General features: G+C 37.1%; 1 protein-coding gene across 21 annotated transcripts in view; it reads left to right on the forward strand.

Moving 5' to 3' along the window:
• The window catches only part of PAM (peptidylglycine alpha-amidating monooxygenase), a 280433-nt gene that overhangs the window by 150660 nt on the left and 109012 nt on the right, over positions 1–20761 (forward strand). For all 21 annotated transcript variants that reach the window (XM_060296067.2, XM_060296058.1, XM_060296059.1 and 18 more), the window contains one exon: positions 16408–16465. In XM_060296067.2, the coding sequence (XP_060152050.1) occupies positions 16408–16465 (58 nt within the window). The remainder of the gene's footprint in view (positions 1–16407; positions 16466–20761) is intronic.

Raw genomic sequence — 20761 nt, forward strand, 5'->3', positions numbered from 1 at the left:
CAAAGGATTAAGCTCCAAAATATATAAACAGCTCATACAGGTCAATATTAAAGAAACAAACAACACAGTCCAAAAATGGGCAGAAGACCTAAATACACATTTCTTCAAAGAAGACATACAGATGGCCAAGAAGCACATGAAAAGCGGCTCAGCATCCCTAATTATTAGAGAAATGCAAATCAAAATTACAATGAGGTATCACTTCATACCAGTTAGAATGGGCATCATCAGAAAATCTACAAACAATAAATGCTGGAGAGGGTGTGGAGAAAAGGGAACCCTCTTGCACTGTTGGTGGGAATGTAAATTGATACAGCCACTATGGAGAACAGTTTGGAGGTTCCTTAAAAAACTAAAAATAGAATTACCATATGACCCAGCAATCCCACTACTGGGCATATACCCAGAGAAAACCATAATTCAAAAAGACACATACACCCCAACGTTCATTGCAACTCTATTTACAATAGCCAGGTCATGGAAGCAACCTAAATGTCCATTGACAGACGAATGGATAAAGATGTGGTACATATATACAATGGAATATTACTCAGCCATAAAAAGGAATGAAATTGAGTCATTTGTTGAGACATGGATGGATCTAGAGACTGTCATACAGAGTGAAGTAAGTCAGAAAGAGAAAAACAAATATCGTATATTAACGCATAAATGTAGAACTTAGAAAAATGGTACAGACGAACCGGTTTGCAGGGCAGAAATTGAGACACAGATGTAGAGAACAAACGTATGGACACCAAGGGGCGAAAGTGACGGGTGGGTGGTGGTGGTGTGATGAATTGGGAGATTAGGATTGACATATATACACTAATATGTGTAAAATGGCTAACTAATAAGAACCTGCTGTTTAAAAAAATAAATAAAATTCAAAAATACACAAAAAAAATAATCTTGAGATTCCCTTTGTCTCGTTTTTTTCTTTTGTGATATTTGTCCTAAAGAGTTTTCTGCATTCTAGGATTTGCTGATTGCATCATTAGAATATCCTTTAACATGTCCCTCTGACCTTTGTTTGCCTGTAGTGGAACATCTACAGGCTTGATCAGATTAGGTTAGGGTTTTTGGCAAGAATATTTCAAAGGTGATGTTATATAGTACCAACAGGAAACATCTAATGTGTGATTATCTTTCTTCTTATGATGTTAATCTTATTACATTAGGAATTGTGAGATTGATTAATCCATTATAAAGTTTCCTATCAACTCTTCATCTATTGGTGTAAGCAGCCATGGATATTTATCATTGTCTAGTTTCATTAGAAGTTGTATATCCTGGGTATTCTAATTCTGTCATTCCTCCTGAATTTGTCAGTGGAAATATTTCTATAAAAAGAAGGATTCCCCCATAAACTATTTGATCACTCTTAAGTTCAGTTTATATTGTTTGTACAGTTTATATTCTATAAACTGCTGGATATAAAAGGTTGAGTTTTCCTTTAACACCAACTAAGGGCCACTGACTATACAAACCTAATTATATAATGATGATCATTTAGGATTATTTAGTTTTATTGTACTTATCGTGCTGCATGTTTGTGTGTGTGTGTGTGTGTGTGTGAGAGTCTGAGAAAATTTAAGAAAATAAAGCTGATTTTAATTGTAAAGCATTGAATTTACTTTTTCATTTAGTGTTAGGAAGTTTCCAAGCTGACTTAAAGAAGGATACACTGAAGTGCTGTGTTTTATGTTTATAATGTAAAATGAACTGATGACAAGTAAAAACATATTTGGAAAATGAACATTTGCAGTTTCTACAGCTATTTGGTTCATTATAATAATAGCTCCATTAACTTTATGACAAGTATTCACCCTTGGGAGTTTCGGTACAAAGAGAAGTCAACCTTTGTAGCATCATTCCTTTTCTTGAATTATTAATATTGTCTTTTATTGGAAGTTGGAAAATTACAGTGGGATAAATTTGGTTTGATAGCCTTTCAGAAAAGCATATATAAAATCCTTAAAGGAAAAAATGACTCAGTGCTCTGGAGCTATTTTTGTAGGAATAGGTCTTTTATGAAAGGTTCTTAGTCATGTAGCATAACAAAATTCAGTGAACTAATTCAACCAACATTCACTGCATACCCAGTGCTAATGCCACCTGGTCTTTGGGAATACAAACAAGAATAAGTCAGGGTTTCAGCCCTTAAAACATAGTCCAATAGCAGGAGACAGACTAGCGAACAAGGAGCTTTGTTGTAATTGCCTAATGTTGAAACAGAGATGTTTATGAAGTGAAAAGGAAAAGCAAAGAACATTCCAAAGAATATTTTTATATTTGATCTTATAGTTCCTGTTAGAAGTTCAAGTCAAAGGATGCAAATCTGTTGTAATGTTTTCTTTGTGAGTTGGAAGTCTAAGGAAAATGAATAGGTAATGGAATTGCTGTGAGGGAGGTGGACAGAAGCAGAATGACTTCCCCTTGATCGTTATATTTAAATATATGACTTCATCCTTAAACGTAAGTATCCTAGGCCTGTTATACCTGTTATTTTGAAGAAAAAAGTTTGGTTTTTAGAAGGCACAGTTGCCTTTATTTAATTTAGAATTGAATTGGCTTTCTATGTCTTATTTCCCTCAAGATTGTCAGGCTTGCTGAACTGGGAATTGGCATTTTATCCATTCTTGATCCCTATGTCTAAGTGTATTGTAGCATCTAATTAAGAGATGCAGCAGAAAATGTCTAACTGAAAATACAGAATTGACATAGTTATTTTATTAGAGAGGAAGACAAGGTTCCAAAAATTCTGAACACTGAAGATTAATACATGGAGATGGACCAAGTTACCCAAAGATTATCGACCTCTGGTTAAATTTAGAATTATGAAGTTTCTATTTTTGCATTCAGAAATGTGCTTGTCAGGACATATTGTTTGCCTACCCCACATACATCTCCTCCCTTTCTTTCTTGCTAACAGAACCCCACTTTTGATCCAGCATTGGCCTTCCCTTGCCCAGAAAATGTCCCTTGCTAGTGATTGGCTTAGAGATGGGCATGTGACACAGTTCTGACCATTTATATGTGAAGGGAATTCTGTTGGAGGTGAAGTGCTTCTGGGAAAGTTTTGCTTTTGAAAAGGAACTTAAGGAAGAGACTCTCCCACTGCTGGCCTTTAGGAATTGCTTTGTGAGAATATGATACTGGAAGCTGCTGCAACCATCTTGTGATCATGAAGAAAGAATTCTGCAGATAAAAGGCAATATATTGAATATGACAAGGCTGGAAGATGGAAAGAACCTAGGTCCTCGATGATGTTGTTGAATTTCTGGATGAAATAACCATTCTTGCATCTGTCCTACTTCTGGACTTCTCATTACGTGAAAGCCCCATCTCTGTTAGCTTAAGCCATTTTGAGTTGGTCTTCTGTAATTTGCAGATTTATTCTTAGTGATGATTAACATTTTCTTAGGCCTCCTGCATTATGACTGAGATGGCATATATTTGATTTACTGTGGTCTTTGTGATATGTCCTGATGACTGTATGCTCAATCCACTCTGAGGAAAAAAGGGTTTCCTCCTAACTATGCATTTCCATATTGTTTTCTTAAAAATCTTTGTACCAATTTTAAGTGCCACCAGCAATAAAATAAAAAATTAATCATCTTTCAGATCGAAAATTCTGCTAATAGGTGCCAGGAGTACATAAAAATATTTGAGCTTTACAAGATTATTTGCATATTTTACATCTTTTCTTCTACAGGAAACCTATCAGTCAGTGGTATACTTTGCTAATGCCAGTTATCCATGCATAACAAAAAGTAAAAATACAAGTAATTCATTAATTGATAAATTGTTCTTTGCTTACGTATGTAGCAGCGTCACAATTCACACACTATTCTTCAAGTATGCAAAGAAAATAGGATTTTAATTTTTAAAACCGATCTAACTTAACCTTCTTGAACCCCTGACCCTCTGGGTAGCAAGGGGAGAAAGCCTTAAAAGGATGTATTGAAGGAATCCCACTCTCTTTGGGTTCAAGACAATCAGCTCAGCTTTTGATTAAGCTGTTTCCCCACCTCCTCCCTTTTTTATTCATCAGGATAATATCTGGGTGTACACAAAGGGGTGATCTATGAATGGCCTTGGACAGTGGAAGAGATCCCAAACGAATGGGGCCTATGGGCTTTGTTCCCTTTATTGGTGTCAACTCTGGCACCTCATCTGTGACTATGAAATTAATTTCCCCTTGGCCAGAGACTTTCATTAATTTCCACCTCCTTCCTTTAAGGGTATTCCACTATGTCATGTCTTCTCCCTTTCTTAGCTAGCATTAGCCCTGCCTCCTTTCTTGGGGCCATGATAACAGAATGGCTGTTAGGGAACCAAGTGCGATTTATTTGGAAGAGGAGTGTGAATACAACAGTTTAATATTTTCAAAATATTAGTCTCCTTACAAATATGTAACGCCTGAAAGCCGGAAGCCTTGCCCAGAACTTGTAGCATTTATACAGTTATGCTAAAGTCTGTTGGATTGTTACTAAAAGTTGCTTATTTTAATATTGTAATATTTGCTCTTTTCTAACTCTATGTGAAAAGTATGTACTTTTATAGTACATCACCTCATTAGTTCGTAATACATTGTAAGAAATTAAATCAGTTTGTGCTAAAAGGGTACCTCAGGCATTCAGATTCTTGGGTTTGTGTTGACACCACTAGTCTATAGAACACGAGTAGTTTCCTAGACTGGAAATCGGCAGGCCGTAACAGAGATTCACTGCGTGGTGGCAGTATACTCTGTTGGAGCTTATATAATACCAGTATTTCTTCAAATACTTTTTCTTTATATTGTTTTATTTTGAATGTTTGGAATTTTTAAAACTGACTTATTGGCCCATCTTTTTTCATCAGCCTTCTAAATCCGTGTTTTTTCTGTTGGTGTTCTTCTTTCCTATTTCCCAAGTCACCCTATGCTCTGTGACCATCACTGAAGGAGCTGGTGGGGGAAGTCTGTGGTGACTCTGCTGTATACTGTTGCTGCAGGCATTCCTTTACTGGGAGGCAGTGTAGAGGTCAGCTCTAGAGGGACTGTGAGTAACTCGGATAGTGAGTGTGGCTGGAGCTATGAGAAGGCTTGGGTCGTGAGGCCAGAGTCTCCACAGTCACAGTCCTTATAGGAGGAGCGGCAGGGAAGAACTGGGCTCCTTAAATAAATCAGGAATATTAACACACAAGAAAGTCGACGCCCAGTTGTTAGTGTTTACAGTGCCATCCCCAGTAGAACACTGTTAACATATGGATTTTGATTAGTGACATTGTCAGCTGCTCGCTCCTTGAAACATTCTCTTCTTTAGGCTTCTATGATGTAACACTTTTGTGGTTTTTTCCTGTAAACTCCCTGGCTGCTCTCTCTTTGGCTGACTACTTCACAACTCTGGCCTTTCTCTTTTCTGTTTTACTCTCTACTCTCACAAAGCAGCCTCTTCCATACCCACTGCCCAACTTTCATGTCACATGAATTTATATCTCTTGGCCAACCTTGCCTTCAAACTCTGTTTGACCCAGCTGCTCATTTGATATTTACATGTAGGTTTTTCAAAGGCTTCTTAAACTTAATATGTCCAATGACAAATTCATCATCTTCAAATCTGGTCCTCTTGTGTTTTATGTCTCAATGAATTCTACCACAAATATATTCAGCTATGCAAACCAGAAATCTAGGAATCATCCTCGGCACTGCTGCCTTACCTTCTATTCAAATCCACTCCCACGTCATGTCTATTTTATCTTTTAAATGTCTCCAGAATCTGTCCTCTTTGCTCCTTCTCTACCACCATCACTCATTTTCAAGCTACTATCATCACTTTTCTGAACAACTACATGACTTTTTATTGGCCTTGTCTAATTAATTCTAGCCTCCATGTCAGTTTCCTACAAAAAGTTTTCATTGGCTTTCTGTTGTTCTCAAGAAAAACAAAATAAAACAACCAAAGTCCTTAACATGGACTATAAATGAAGTCCTTCATTGTGTGCCACATCTACTTTGCCAGTCTAATTTAAAACCTGTTCCCCCTTTCTGTATGTACTGGTCTTTTTCTCAATCACACCCAGCTCTCTCCAATTACAGGGCCTTTGAAAATGCTATTTCCTATGCCTAAAACAATTGCCAACTCCCTTCACTGAAGGTCATTTCCTTTGAATTACTGGCTCTTGTGGTAACCTGTATTTCTCCCATGTATCATTTAAAACAGAAAACATTTAATACTTACTTGTGTGATTATTTGTTATGCTAGTAGCCTCTAACTCTGTGAGGACTGAGACCATGTGTACTTCTGCTCACAGTTTTATGAGTTTAGCACAGTGTCTGGTTCCTGGGAGTTGCTTAACATATATGTTTCTTGGATGCATGAGTAGATGGATGGAAGAATGGATTTCTACATAGGCATTAAAAGAGATTTAAAGGTAGGCAAGTATTAATGGGATAACTATGGCAAGATATATGACAACAGGCCCAGAAAGAACAGAAATTGTGTATACCACTTTGGTATCGGATGGTTCATTTTAAACTTTAAGAGAATAGAATACAACTCAATCAGTAAATGAGCTGACAGACCCATTCAAGTCTAGAGCTTCTCTTCCACAATGCTGTTTTGTCCCCAAATCAAATGTAGCCAGTTAGCAAGAAATATGATGTTTGGAGGTAGTGATTGTGGAGGCTTTTTTGTTCGACAGCATCTCCAGACAGGTTGGATAGAGTCAGTTTCCCATCATCTGTGCTAAAGGAGAGAAACATGGGTGGAGCAGTTAATGTTAGCAAAAGGTTCAGAAAATTGACTGCTTTCATATTAAGGGAAACTTATGAAAAACATAAAGCACTGGCTTAAGCTTGGGGAAGATAAGTGGTGTAGGTCAACAGCAACCCCTGTTCAGAACGGTAGTTTCCCCTCTCGTAACTCCCCCTATAACCAGGAAGCCAATGAAAAGCCTGCGATTGTCACCACCTGTTGTGCATAGGCGATTAATTATAGACCATTATTAATATGCTCCTTTTTGTTTCCTCTTAAATGAAAGTGTGTGAGAGCTCTAAGTCAGGTATTCCCTCACCACAATATTTTTTCCTTCATCATTTGCTTGCACAGATTTGTAATTCCCAAAGAAAAGCTCTTGCCAGGAAAGTAGCTTTCATTTGAACTACTTGGCATTGAGAATCTTGTCATTATCAGCCCAGTGTGATTATAGTTTAAAAATGCAAATGGGATTCTGGGATGAATTAACTGAAGGATAAAATTCATATGAAAAAGTGATGCTGTATAAAACCCTGATTAGGTGGCATCTATAATACAGGTTTCAGTTCAGCCTTTCTTAAACTGTGAGTTTATTGCCAGCAAAAGAGGAAGGTACATGCAAAATTCAACAAATATTTATAGAGCTTTCAGTATGTGCCAGATATTGTTCTAAACGCTTAGGATGCTAGCAGACATTATTACTACAAGATAACTTTGTAGGTTGGGATAAACATCCGAAAAGTTGGTGAGGATGGAGAGTAGTTTAATGGTAAGGAACAGAGTAGAGCATTTTGGAAAACACCCTCTTTTTTAGTCGGTTGGGAATGTTTTAACATAAGACCTAATTATTCTGCCAGAGCCTAATAAATAGGCAACATATCTTTTATTTATATGGTAAGAGAAAGACAATAGGAAAAGGAAAATTAGAACAGACTACATCCAAAAGTGACAGTTTAAGGAAGTTTATCTGTAATTAAGTGTCTTTAAATTCTGGTGTAAGAGAAGTAGATTTTTTTTTTTTTTTTTTTTGCGGTACGCGGGCCTCTCACTGTTGTGGCCTCTCTCGTTGCGGAGCACAGGCTCCGACGCGCAGGCTCAGCGGCCATGGCTCACGGGCCCAGCCGCTCCGTGGCATGTGGGACCTTCCCGGACCGGGGCACGAACCCGTGTCCCCTGCATCGGCAGGCAGACTCTCAACCACTGCGCCACCAGGGAAGCCCGAGAGGTAGATTTTTTAAACCTGAATTTTTCACTGCAAAAAATCGTGCATGTTTTGGTGTAGTTTTCTTTTGCCCTAGCTTCCTTTTATTCTAGGAAAATGTTGAAAGTACAAACACCACTGAATGAGTATAAACTTACTATGCACGTATTAAAATTACTTTGGGAAACAGCAATTTGATTCTATTATCTATCTGGATCAGTTAAAAGAAAACTTTGAAAAGTAATTTTCCAAATGCTTCCTTCCTCCAATAACCAAAATTCTTGTCAAAGAGACTTGATCACTTTCTGTACTTTTCTCTTGTTGGTCTAGCAGTACTACTGTCAGTCCCTGAGGTTTCCTCTACTTCTTTGCAGAATTCAAGTTATTTGAACCCTAAGTGGTACTGTGTGAAAATGTAGGGCTTGATGGCTCCTTTGTGGTTTGTCTAGATCAGATTTAAACTGCATGGTCTGGGTTAGGAGAAAGGTTACTACCTACTTTTTGGGTAACAAAGGCACAAAGTCACTATAGCCACCATGAGATGGTTGCCCTGCTTTGGCTATTTAACAAAGGATGACTGAGAAAAGTTACCAGAGACCTAATACACAGTATAACATTTCTATGGGTTGTGGCTTATTTACAGAGAGCAACCAACTTGCAAATAGCCACAGATATAAGCAAAAGGGCCATATTCAGCTAAAACTGGGTTATGTTGTCTGTTCCTACATCTGTTTGTGTCACCACATTGTATAGTCTCCTTAAGAAAGGTAGTCCAGGTCTTCCCTGGTGGCGCAGTGGTTGAGCGTCCGCCTGCCAATGCCGGGGACACGGGTTCGTGCCCCGGTCCGGGAAGATCCCACATGCCGCGGAGCGGCTGGGCCCGTGAGCCATGGCCGCTGAGCCTGCGCGTCCAGAGCCTGTGCTCCACAACGGGAGAGGCCATGGCAGTGAGAGACCGACGTGCCTCCAAAAAAAAAAAACGAAAGGTGCTCAATACTAGAATCTGAATGGTACCTCTGGTTTCCCAAAACAAAAACTACTGATTTTATGTGAACAGTTTTCATGTGTAATAGTATATAGATGGTTTTGTCTGTCCCATATTAATTTAAATAAGGAGTCAATTTTATTAACTACTTGTTCCATAGAATCCACTGCATCTCTGTCTCACAAATGACTAAATCAAAATAAAGAACACTTTTTTCTTAAATAATGTAAGCAAAGTATTACTGAACACTATTGTCTACATGAGAACTCAGTTTAAAATGGGTGATAATAGAATATAATAGGAGTTCTTTAGTAATAAGTGAGTTTTTTTTCATTTTTACCACACTATCTTCTTTTGTCAGGAAAATGTGCTTTTCTTGGATAGTTTCCAGTAAGCAGCAGTAAAGAGGCATCAGCAATATCATATCCCTCTTAATTCAGATTTGGCTGATGTGCTGTAAGAGATAGCAAGGAGAGACATGGCTATGTAGATGCACATTATTTCTCCCTTTTTGTACATCTGAGCCTTATGTTAGCAGTTTGAATCTGCAGTATTTTACAGACAGTCGCCTGGCACCAAGCTCAGATACGGTGTTCTTCCCACAGAGAGAAAAGGAAGATTCATGATGATGATATATGGAAAATTGTGAAAGGTTGCACTGGCAGTTTAGGTTGAATTACAGAAGCATCCTTTCTAGGGCAGTGTGTTCAAATGAAGAACCTATTGTAATGGGCAATTAGGTGCTGTATTTGTGTCTTCAGAATGTTAGAGAGTGTTAGAGAGAAATATTGATCTGAATTATGTGTACGTTTTCAAATTGCTTTACCTTGCAGAAACAAAATGATGACCAAATTAAATAGCTGTGGCTCTAGTCTGGTTCACTGCAGTTTGTCAACAATCTGTCATGAAATGTTCTCATGTGCCCTTGAAAATTTAGAGGACTTGGACTAAAACTTCTTGTTAAATTTTATGCCTTTGATTCCTTTATTTATCCCATTAATCAAATAAACAATTAAAATTGTGTCTAAGAACTGACATTTTCTTTTCAAATATTAGATTTGAAAAACAACCTTTTAATAGCTATCTTTCTATAGTGGAAAGAGAACTGCTTTAGTGAACTGGGTTCAAATCCCATTTCATCAGTTTTGAGAATTTTTTTTTTTAATCACAAGTTACTTACCTTCTTGAACTTCAGTTTTTCCATCTTTAAAGTAGTGTCTATAATACCTACCTGGTGATGTTACCATGATAAATAATTATGATGGGAAGGTTCTAGAGTGACGTTAGAATGTGCGGTAAATGTTCTTCCTTTTACAGGGTATCATATGCTAAGTACTGATCGTATGTTTAAATCAGTTGAATATTTTTGGATTGTTGAATGATAGAGGTTGTGGGATCATATTTACCTAATCAGGATATTGTTAAATAGTGTTCTTGGTGTTCATCCTGAAGAAAAGAAAAACATAGTCGGTTATTTATATCAGTGATGTAATGATTTTATTACTTTGAGAGATGTATTGTTCCAATTTTCTTAATGTTGTTGCCTCACAAGGGTTTGCTTTAAAAAAAAGTTTCTCATCGAAGAGTTGGTTGTAGTTAACTATGTGATTACATGTTAGTGTAGTCTTAAATTCTTAAACTGACTGCTGCTTACAGTATGGAATTAAAAGTGCTGTCCAAAAAAAAAAAAAAAAAGTGCTGTCCATTCTTGGTGACTTGCTATAGAAATTAACCTTTACTGATAAAACAGTATTTTGTAATCACCTAAATAATCTTTTTTCTCCCCATGCTGTTATGAACTTATAATAGTTTGGCAAAGGCATTGTCTACTCCATTCTTGAACAATTACATATCTTATAAAAAAAAGTTATTCATTTACTTGTGAAGAGTCTTAAATTTTATTTAAAGTATAGGGCTTAGTCTCATAGTTAAAAAAACAGGGTATGAAGGTTGAAAGACTCGCCAGAATCACAGTTTAACTGGATTAAAACTTAATGGTAAGAAAGTGGCAAGAAAGATACGTAATTATTTCTAATCATCTGGAAGGCATAAACTTGACTTTTTTTTTTTAACATCTTTATTGGAGTATAATTGCTTTACCATGTTGTGGTAGTTTCTGCTGTACAACAAAGTGAATCAGCTCTATGTATACATATATCCCCTCCCTCTTGAGCTTCCCTCCCACCCTCCCTATCCCACTCCTCTAGGTCGTCACAAAGCATCGAGATGATCTCCCTGTGCTATGCAGCAGCTTCCCACTAGCTATCTGTTTTACATTTGGTAGTGTATATGTCAACGCTACTCTCTCACTTCGTCCCAGCTTCCCCTTCCCCCTTTGTGTCCTCAAGTCCGTTCTCTATGTCTGCTTAGAGAAGTCTGCGTCTTTATTCCTGCCCAGCCACTAGGTTCATCAGTACTGTTTTTTTTAGATTCCATATATGTGTGTTAGCATATGGTATTTGTTTTTCTCTTTCTGACTTACTTCACTCTGTATGACAGACTCGAGGTCCACCACCTCATTACAAATAGCTCAATTTCGTTTCTCTTTATGGCTGAGTAATATTCCATTGTATATATGTGCCTCGTCTTCTTTATCCACTCATCTGTTGATGGACACATAGGTTGCTTCCATGTCCTGGCTATAGTAAATAGTGCTGCAATGAACATTGTGGTACATGACTCTTTTTGAATTATGGTTTTCTCAGGGTATATGCCCAGTAGTGGGATTGCTGGGTCATATGGTAGTTCTATTTTTAGTTTTTTAAGGAACCTCCATACTGTTCTCCATAGTGGCTGTATCAGTTTACATTCCTACCACAGTGCAAGAGGGTTCCCTTTTCTCCACACCCTCTCCAGCATTTATTGTTTGTAGATGTTTTGATGATGGCCATTCTGACCAGTGTGAGGTGATACCTCATTGTGGATTTGATTTGCATTTCTCTGATGATTAATGATGTTGAGCATCTTTTCGTGTGTTTGTTGGCAGTCTGTATATCTTCTTTGGAGAAATGTATATTTAAGTCTTCTGCCCATTTTTGGATTGGTTGTTTGTTTTCTTGATATTGAGCTGCATGAGCTGCTCGTATATTTTGGGGATTAATCCTTTGTCAGTTGCTTCGTTTGCAAGTATTTTCTCCCATTCTGAGGGTTATCTTTTCATCTTGTTTATGGTTTCCTTTGCTGTGCAAAAGCTTTTCAGTTTCATTAGGTCCCATTTGTTTATTTTTTAAACCTGAAGATTTTTAATCCTAGTTCTGACACTAACTACTTGGCCTTAGGTGGATAAGTAACCTTTCTGTGAAAGTTTGCATTTCTATAAAACAGTTGCAGTGCCTTTTCGACCTACTCACAGCATAATTGTGAGAAGAAAATGAAGTAACACAAAAGTGTGCTTACTTCTACTCAGCCCGCCTAAGGGAGGCAGACCTTGGAGATTTGGCTTTTCCCATCGAACCATGTAAATGACCTTAGGAACATATCTTCTTTCCAAGGAACTTGAGCTTTCAACTTAATTCTAGAAATCAAACTATGGTACCAGAATACTTGAGAACAAAGTCACTGATACCTTTTATAGTTGCAGAGAAAGAATAAATTACTTTTTGCTATTCTTTGTTCTATTGCACTGTGGTCTTCAGAGCTTTCAGCTGAAGGCTAATTATTGATCTGATACACACTGCATTTTTTGATGTGCTCATTTTTTAAAAAGAAGAGTTTTACCTTCTTTTTTTCTAACAGAATTATTCTTTATCTTGAAAATGGAGCATAAGTAAAATCCTAAATCAGAGTATGATGGTGCATGGTAGACCACTGATGCAATGTCTAATATAGACTCTCCGAAAAATAATTTTGTAGGATACTCTTTATTCTGTGGAGCATCTATGTCATCTCTTCTCTTTTTTTTTAAACTGGCTTTAACAGAATAGGACAGAAACATTTGAAATCTGAACACATTCTTATCATTAGAGAAGTAATAAGCCAAGAAATATAAATCTATAGAAGAAAGACATTCCCAAGTTGTTCTGCCATTTAAAATTATGCAGCTGATGATAAGAGCAAGAATTATAAAAAAAAAAAAGAATTATAATACGGTTCTGATCAATTCTGAGTATAAAAAGTAGTTTTCTTTATTCTGTGTATGTAACCATTATTGTGCTTAGGTTTTTTTTAATCAAAAGAACAAACTTGCTGAATTTGGCATACCTATTTATGCCCATAACTTCTCTATTCCAAAAATAACTTGACGTGGCTTATAATAAAATCAAAGATAAAATAAAACCCAAAAATTATAAGTACAAATTTAAAAGAACTTGTTTGGTTTGCATTTCATTGCAACCTTTGGCTCCTTTGGATCATTTCTTGTTCTAAATATATGCTTAACTACGTTAAATTTTACTTTTGTTTCATATTTGCTTCTAAGTCATTAATTGTTCATATTGCTTTGAGTGAACTGTGATGCATTAGGCAGACTGTCTGTGTTCAGATCCCAGCTCCTACACTTGTTAGTGTAGGTGGTCACTAGTTAAAGTGGGAAGGACAGATTTTTTTCAATAAAAACTATTGCAAATAAGGAAGGAGCTCCAGCATGAACTGAATTCAACTTTGCTGGAAAAAAAAGCAGGAGACCTTATTTTAAAGGCTGAGCTATGCTAAGGGAAAGGCACTGAGGGGGATTGGAGGAGTTAGTCCATGTGACTAGGCCATCTGGGTTTGTTGATTGGCACTTATCCAGAGGAAAAACAAACTTCTATCTTTATGACAGGAGGCAGTGATGTAAGTTAGAGCAGGACATCCATTGGCTGAGAACTATCTCCTTGATGTGAGAAGACAGTTCTGGATAGAAGATTTAGAACTCAAAGAAGCAGAGAAAAGATTTACAATTGCCAGCTTTCTAAAGTAACTGCACTAAGATGGGTTCAGAAGCCTATCTGCCTATTACCAGGTTTTGGCCAGAATGAATAGTAAAACTGCTTAATCTTGGTTTGCCTCAGTTTCCTCATCTATAAAATGGGGATAATAATAGTACCTGTGTCATAGGAATGTGTTTTAAGTGTTAAAGGAGTTAATACATGTAAAGCACTTAGAACAGTGCTTACACATAGTAAGCTCTCAACAAATGCTAATTTTTACTCTTACTGTCTTTAAAGGAGTTAATAATAGTATCTGTGGATACTGTTGGGTCTTTATTGGATTGTTTTTGTTATTAAATGATACAATACATATATAACATTGAGAACCATGGCTGGCTCATAATAAGAATTCAATAACTGTTGGCTAGAAGTAGTATTAGTAGCAGCAGCAGCTATAGTCTGCCACTAAATATCTTTCAGTCCTGAATTACTCATAGCTCAGGATGTTCAACTAGAAGGGAATCTTGAATTTCTTATTTCTATTAGAACAGAGTAGGTCTGTTTTATAACGTTAGTAATTCAGAGGTTGGAAAAATATTTATGAGCAATCTTATACATGATGGTAAGATCTTTAAGCAGTATTTTGCCAATATATTTCCAAACCCAATATATTGGGTTTTGGATACAGAGGTCACATCTCCAGCATTTATGTGGCTTAACCTTCTTGCTGTGCAACCTTCAACATTTCCCAGCCTGTTTCCTCCTTATCAAAATGAGTGAATCTAAATAATTATAAAGCCTTTTAAGAAATGAAACGATTTGTTCCAGTAGAAGAAATGGTATATATAAAAGTAGTAATAAAGACTGAATCATATTTCTTTAATTTTTTAAATTTTAAGATACTTCTTTGATGTGTATTTGAATCTCCTTGCTTCCCAGCCAACACAGAAATGAAAAAAAGAAGTACAAATTTCACAATTTTTCGTGCTGACCAGTAGGTTTAGAGAAACCCAGATTATCTCTATCCATGTTTGTGGAATCTCTTGATTCCACCACTGTGCAGTAATAATCCATGAAGTATGAATTATTAAATGAGTTCAGTCTCTATTTGTATTGGGTATATTATAAATCATAGCACATCTTCATTACATATGGATTTCCATTAAGGAAGTGGAATACATAGATCGACAGGTGCCCATTCTCCTTAATTTGCAATTTTTATCACTAAAAATTCTTGATGCTAGTGTATTTGATAGTAGAAAATGGCAATTTAGATAAGAGACTAATAACTGGAAAAGAAAGAATAATGAGTTAATGTTGATTTCTTCAATGCACTACATAAAAATTTTAAAGTAAGGGGAAACAGGGACTTCCCTGGGGGTCCAGTGGTTAAGACTTCGCTTTTCAGTGCAGGGGGTGTGGGTTCGGTCCATGGTCAGGGAGCTAAGTTCCTACATGCCTCAGGGCTCAGGGCCAGAAAACCAAAATATAAAACAGGAGCAATATTGTAACAAATTCAATAAAGACTTTAAAAAAAAATGGTCCACGTAAAAAAAAAATCTTTAAAAAATAATAAAGGGAGAACAACCAAACATAATATATTTCAAAACCAACTTTTATTCATTGTATCTTTTTTTTAAATTAATTTATTTTTTTGGCTGCGTTACATCTTCATTGCTGCGCGCGGGCTTTCTCTAGTCGTGGCGAGCGGGGGCCACCCTTCATTGCGGTGCGCTGGCTTCTCATTGCGGTGCCTTATCTTGTTGCGGAGCATGGGCTCTAGGCGCGCGGGCTTCAGTAGTTATGGCACATGGGCTCAGTAGTTGTGGCTCACTACCTCTAGAGCACAGGGTCAGTAGTTGCGGCACATGGGCTTAGTTGCTCCGTGCCATGTGAGATCTTCCCAGACCAGGGATAGAACCCATGTTCCCTGCATTGGCAGGCAGATTCTTAACCACTGCGCCACCAGGGAAGTCCCCATTGTATCTTTTTTTTTTTTTTTTTTTGCGGTACGCGGGCCTCTCACTGTCGTGGCCTCTCCCGTTGCGGAGCGCAGGCTCCGGACGCGCAGGCTCAGCGGCCATGGCTCACGGGCCCAGCCGCTCCACGGCATGTGGGATCTTCCCGGACCGGGGCACGAACCCATGTCCCCGGCATTGGCAGGCGGACTCCCAACCACTACGCCACCAGGGAAGCCCCCTATTGTATCTTTTTAATTAATATTTTGGTAAGTTGTAAAGTGATTCAAGAAATTAAATATTTAATTATGCAAATAGCAAAGATGGTCAAAACTAACTCCTACCATTTTAAAGTCAAATGCATTGAATTGTTTTACTTTATATAGAAGCATTTAAAATGTTGCCTTTTAACTGTGACAGTACTAGAAATATTACTTATGATAATTGGTTTTATAAATAGGATTTGACGTTGTTTAGGAAAGAATCATAGAAAAATGTTTAGGGAACCTAAGTTCTAGGCTTAGCCCTTCCATTAACCTGGCACCCAGCATTTGGCAGACAACTTCACCTCACTGGACCAGTAGTTCTTTTTCAGTCATAGAGCCCATGCTTTTACAAGTTATTTCTTCTTTACTGGCAGCAGTTTAATTCATATTTTGTATCTTTCTTTCTTTAATAGTCTGATACGTACTTCTGCATGTCAGTGCATTTGCCAATGGATGAGGAAGCCTTCGTGAGTAAGTATTAATTGGATGGTGTGGAGGGGTGGGCAGTTGAAGGAAGGGCAGCTATTGGAAATCAGTGAAAGGTTCTCTTTGATGGTTATGAACATATTAATCTTTTACTGTCAGTTTCTAAAAATGCATTTATAATGCCTAATGCAGAAACAAACCAGTGAGCCACTGAGAGACAAGATTACAAACTGTATCTGGAGAGACTTATGAGTAATAGTAGTTAAGGAGTTGCATGCAGATGTCGATGGCTCCCAATGCCGTGTGGTGCCATTTGTAGAGTATTGGCTTTCTGTCTGTGGCTGGATGCTTAATTCCGCTCCACTCAACAGACTCTTTATATACCTGCTGGTTCATGCTATAAATCGACTGCACTCAGAATCAGCATTGGGGAATGTAAGATTTTACCTGTCAGACAAGTAGATGGATAGGAAGGAATGAAAGTAGGAGTGAATGAGAGAAGGGAAGAAGGGAAAGAGAGAGGGAGGGAGGGAGGACAGAAGGAACCTCAGCCCTGTTGTCTATATTATAGAATAAGAGGGCTCTTAAATGACAGCTCCTTCCCCAGCTGAGCCTTTAAATCAGATAGAAAATGTGACAGAGCACCATCTGTTTTCATCTAGATGGTTTTAATTTAAACATCCCTTATGACAGACATTTAACTGTTTAGGGAAGACATGTGATTGGCAAATTATTCATGGATTTGCCCCCGTCCCTTGTTTTTCTACTTTGAGATGTTGATTTTGGAGAGAAAGTGATGGTAGTGAGAGTTGTACTTTGTTCCCTTGAAACTAATCTTCAAGTGGACTGTCTGAAATGGCTATTATATGAATTGTAAAATGTGTACAGTAGCCTTGGGGCCATCTGAGGATGAACTTTCATGAGGTGTTCCCCACAGGAAAATACATTATAGATCTTCAAAGCCAGAACAATGTGCATCTATTTTTTTCACACACTTTGGTGGCAATCACAACAGAAAATACAACCTGTATCAACACTCTAAACAAAATTTGCTTCATAGTTAACTCCTAAAAATAAGTCAGCCTTGAGAATTTGAACATTGCCTGAGTGATGTTCCTTTGTGTAACAATTGAACATTACCAGGAAAAAAGTTAGGAAGTATGGTGCTTCCAGATCCTGAACTTTAACTTTAAAGGGAGAAAAATAATTTAAGTTCCTAATTGTCGTGCTTTGAGTAACACCAAAAGTGATTTAGGATATAAATTCATAATTAAAATATTAACAGTAAAGCTTTCCTCAGTTTCATGTCCACATATTCGATAGCTTAGGAGAAAACAATGTTTACTAATAAAAAGGAACTGTACCTGAAGTTTTTCTTTACTAATTTTGTATTTTCTTTGTCCAAGTTTAGGAGTAGACTTTCTTCCTCCTGTTTTTGAAGAGAAGGCCCCTCTACACACCTGTATAAATATGGTAGTCGTGTTTCAGAGCAGTATTACAGGTCTCACATTAATAGGTTACTGGCTTGTTTCTGGAGGTAGTGGTAGTAAATGATTTCAGAGCTGGTGACTCTAAGGCCTATAAATATATATCCTGGAATGTGTTATTGCTCTCCTAATATAAATGTGTTTACTTTCACATAACTTAAAATTGAAAGTACAAGTCAACATATTCAGTCAAGAAAAATATTCACAGGAAACACATAAAGGGCTATATTACAACCAGGTGTTAAACATTTGTCCATTTTTCTTAGGCAACTCTCATCTAAGATTAAACTGTTTCCAGTTCTAACGTCCTTAAAGGATCTTATAAGAATAATTATAACTATTTTCAGTATTTCTTCTTTACTTTATTGCTGGGAGGATTGCATGAATACTAAACATTTTGTCACCTGTTCAAAACATGATTATTTCATTTTCAGTGTTAGTCCTTTAATATACTACCCCCAGGAGATTTGTGGTTACCGTTGTTTACATAATTCAGCAACCACAGAAGTTTAGGTATAGGCAAAATAGAACTGGAAAATTGAAAACCAAAGAGAAGTACCAACAATGATTTATATAAGGGAGTAAGTAAGGAAAAATTTGCATGTATAATCTCATTAATTCTTAGGACAGCACTGTAGGTTGTCCTATTTCATATAGAGAAACAGAGACAGGAACATCTGTGTCTGTGATTTAATCAGGTGCTAGGACAATAGTTTGTCCTATTATAGGCATGCTTGTTCCTATAATCAGCCCACCACCAGCCATCGTTTACTGAGGACTTGCCAGACACTAAGACACAGAAAACTAAGTGTATTTAAGCCATTTTAGAGAAAAAGAAACAGAAGGTCAGAGAGGTTAAGAAGCTTTTACTATATATGTGCTCCCTACATGTATGCCATTTAAATCATAACAGATTTAGGTGTGGGGATAGTGATACAGGGGATAAAGGGAAGAAGTTATCAAATGGATAGAAGGAGCTGAAATACAGCAATCGCACATCTCTGTCTTCCTCACATTAAAAACAATTATTCTTTCATTCCCTTACCTTCATTCCCTACTGGGAACACTCTGGTCAGTTCTGCCAAAAAGTAAAATAAACCTCAAACCATCTTATGAAATAAAACCCAATACACATGAAGGTTTAAACATTTGCAGAAGGCAAAGGGCTTGGATATACAGGTTATATGTTGGGAGGGTGATTATACATAGCTTATCCCAATTCCCAAAGTGAACGTTTTAGTTGTGGGGTAACCAAGGCTTTTCCATGAATGAAATTTTGGCTTTTTTGTGTGTTGTCTGAAATTCTGGGTCTCAGGGTGCCTTATCATAAGATTAAATATGGTTAGAAATGAAGACTTGTAAGCACCTATAAAACTTTGTTCATTTTTTTTCTTAAGACACTTATCATTTTGCACCTTCTGTTTTCATTATCTGTGCCCTTAAAATGTTTGAATGCCAGCAGGATATGTGCCACAGGATATGGCAGGGACTCAGTAATTGCTTGCTTATACATGAGTGGACCCTAAAAAAGTGTTTTGTTTGGCCATTTTATAAGGCAACATATTGAATAGTAGACAATTTACTCTTTTGTCTTAAATTATACTCATTTGAATATAACGGAATAATTGTTTTCTAAGAAAGCCACTTGTTCATAAATTCAGCAAACTTAAAAAAATTTTTTTAATAGATCTTTATTGGAGTATAATTGCTTCACAGTACTGTGTTAGTTTCTGTTGTACAACGGAGTGAATCAGCCATATGTATACATATATCCCCATATCCCCTCCCTCTTGTGTCTCCCTCCCACCCTCCCTATCCCACCCCTCTAGGTGGTCACAAAGCACTGAGCTGATCTCCCTGTGCTTATACAGCTGCTTCCCACTAGCTGTTTCACATTTGGTAGTGTGTATATCTCAATGCTACTCTCACTTCGCCCCAGCTTCCCCCCCGCCCCGTGCCCTCAAGTCCATTCTCTACATCTACGTCTTTATTCCTGCCCTGCCACTAAGTTCATCAGTACCATTTTTTTTCTTTTCTTTTTCTTAGATTCTATATATATGTGTTAACATACGGTATTTGTCTTTCTCTTTCTGACTTACTTCACTCTGTATGACAGACTCTAGGTCCATCCACCTCACTAAAAATAACTCAGTTTTGTTTCTTTTTATGGCTGAGTAATATTCCACTGTATATGTGTGCCACATCTTCTTTATCCATTCATCTGTCGATGGACATTTAGGTTGCTTCCATAGCCTGGCTATTGTAAATAGTTTAGCAAACTTCTAAAATTCTGCCGTGTGCCAGTTATTGGGCTAGGCAGTGGAGATGTAATATGATACAAATTCAAGGAAATCACAGCCTGGCAGAATTCTAGAAGACAAGAATACAAATGTTACAACATATAAAAAGGACTTTCTTCTTTTGCTTTTCAAATTTCTGAAGAAAATTACAAAAGGCAGACTGCTTATTAGGACTAAAACAAACTCTCTTGATGGTGGTAAAAGCCAAAATTGCCTTTGAGTAATTTATAATTTTTACACTTGTGTGACTAATTATGTAACTCATTTAAATAAACATATTTCTTAATTTTGAGAAGATACCATCACAATTATCGTGGAATTTCATGTGCATATGCCTGTAATATATACATATAAGCCTGTCCAACATGTTTGATGTGTTTATATGTTAGCATTGAATTATTAAATATGAATTAAAGTAGGTGTTTGAGAAAATACTATAATGAAGATAAGTATAATTTTCATCTTCTGAACAAAATTATAGCTTTCCCTAGAGCACTGCTTTTGTTTGTTGTTTTAATAAAGAACCACAGAACTGGAATGGGTGAGGGTATGAT

The sequence above is a fragment of the Globicephala melas genome, chromosome 3, assembly GCF_963455315.2.
Source record: "Globicephala melas chromosome 3, mGloMel1.2, whole genome shotgun sequence".
Classification (NCBI taxonomy): Eukaryota; Metazoa; Chordata; class Mammalia; order Artiodactyla; family Delphinidae; genus Globicephala; species Globicephala melas.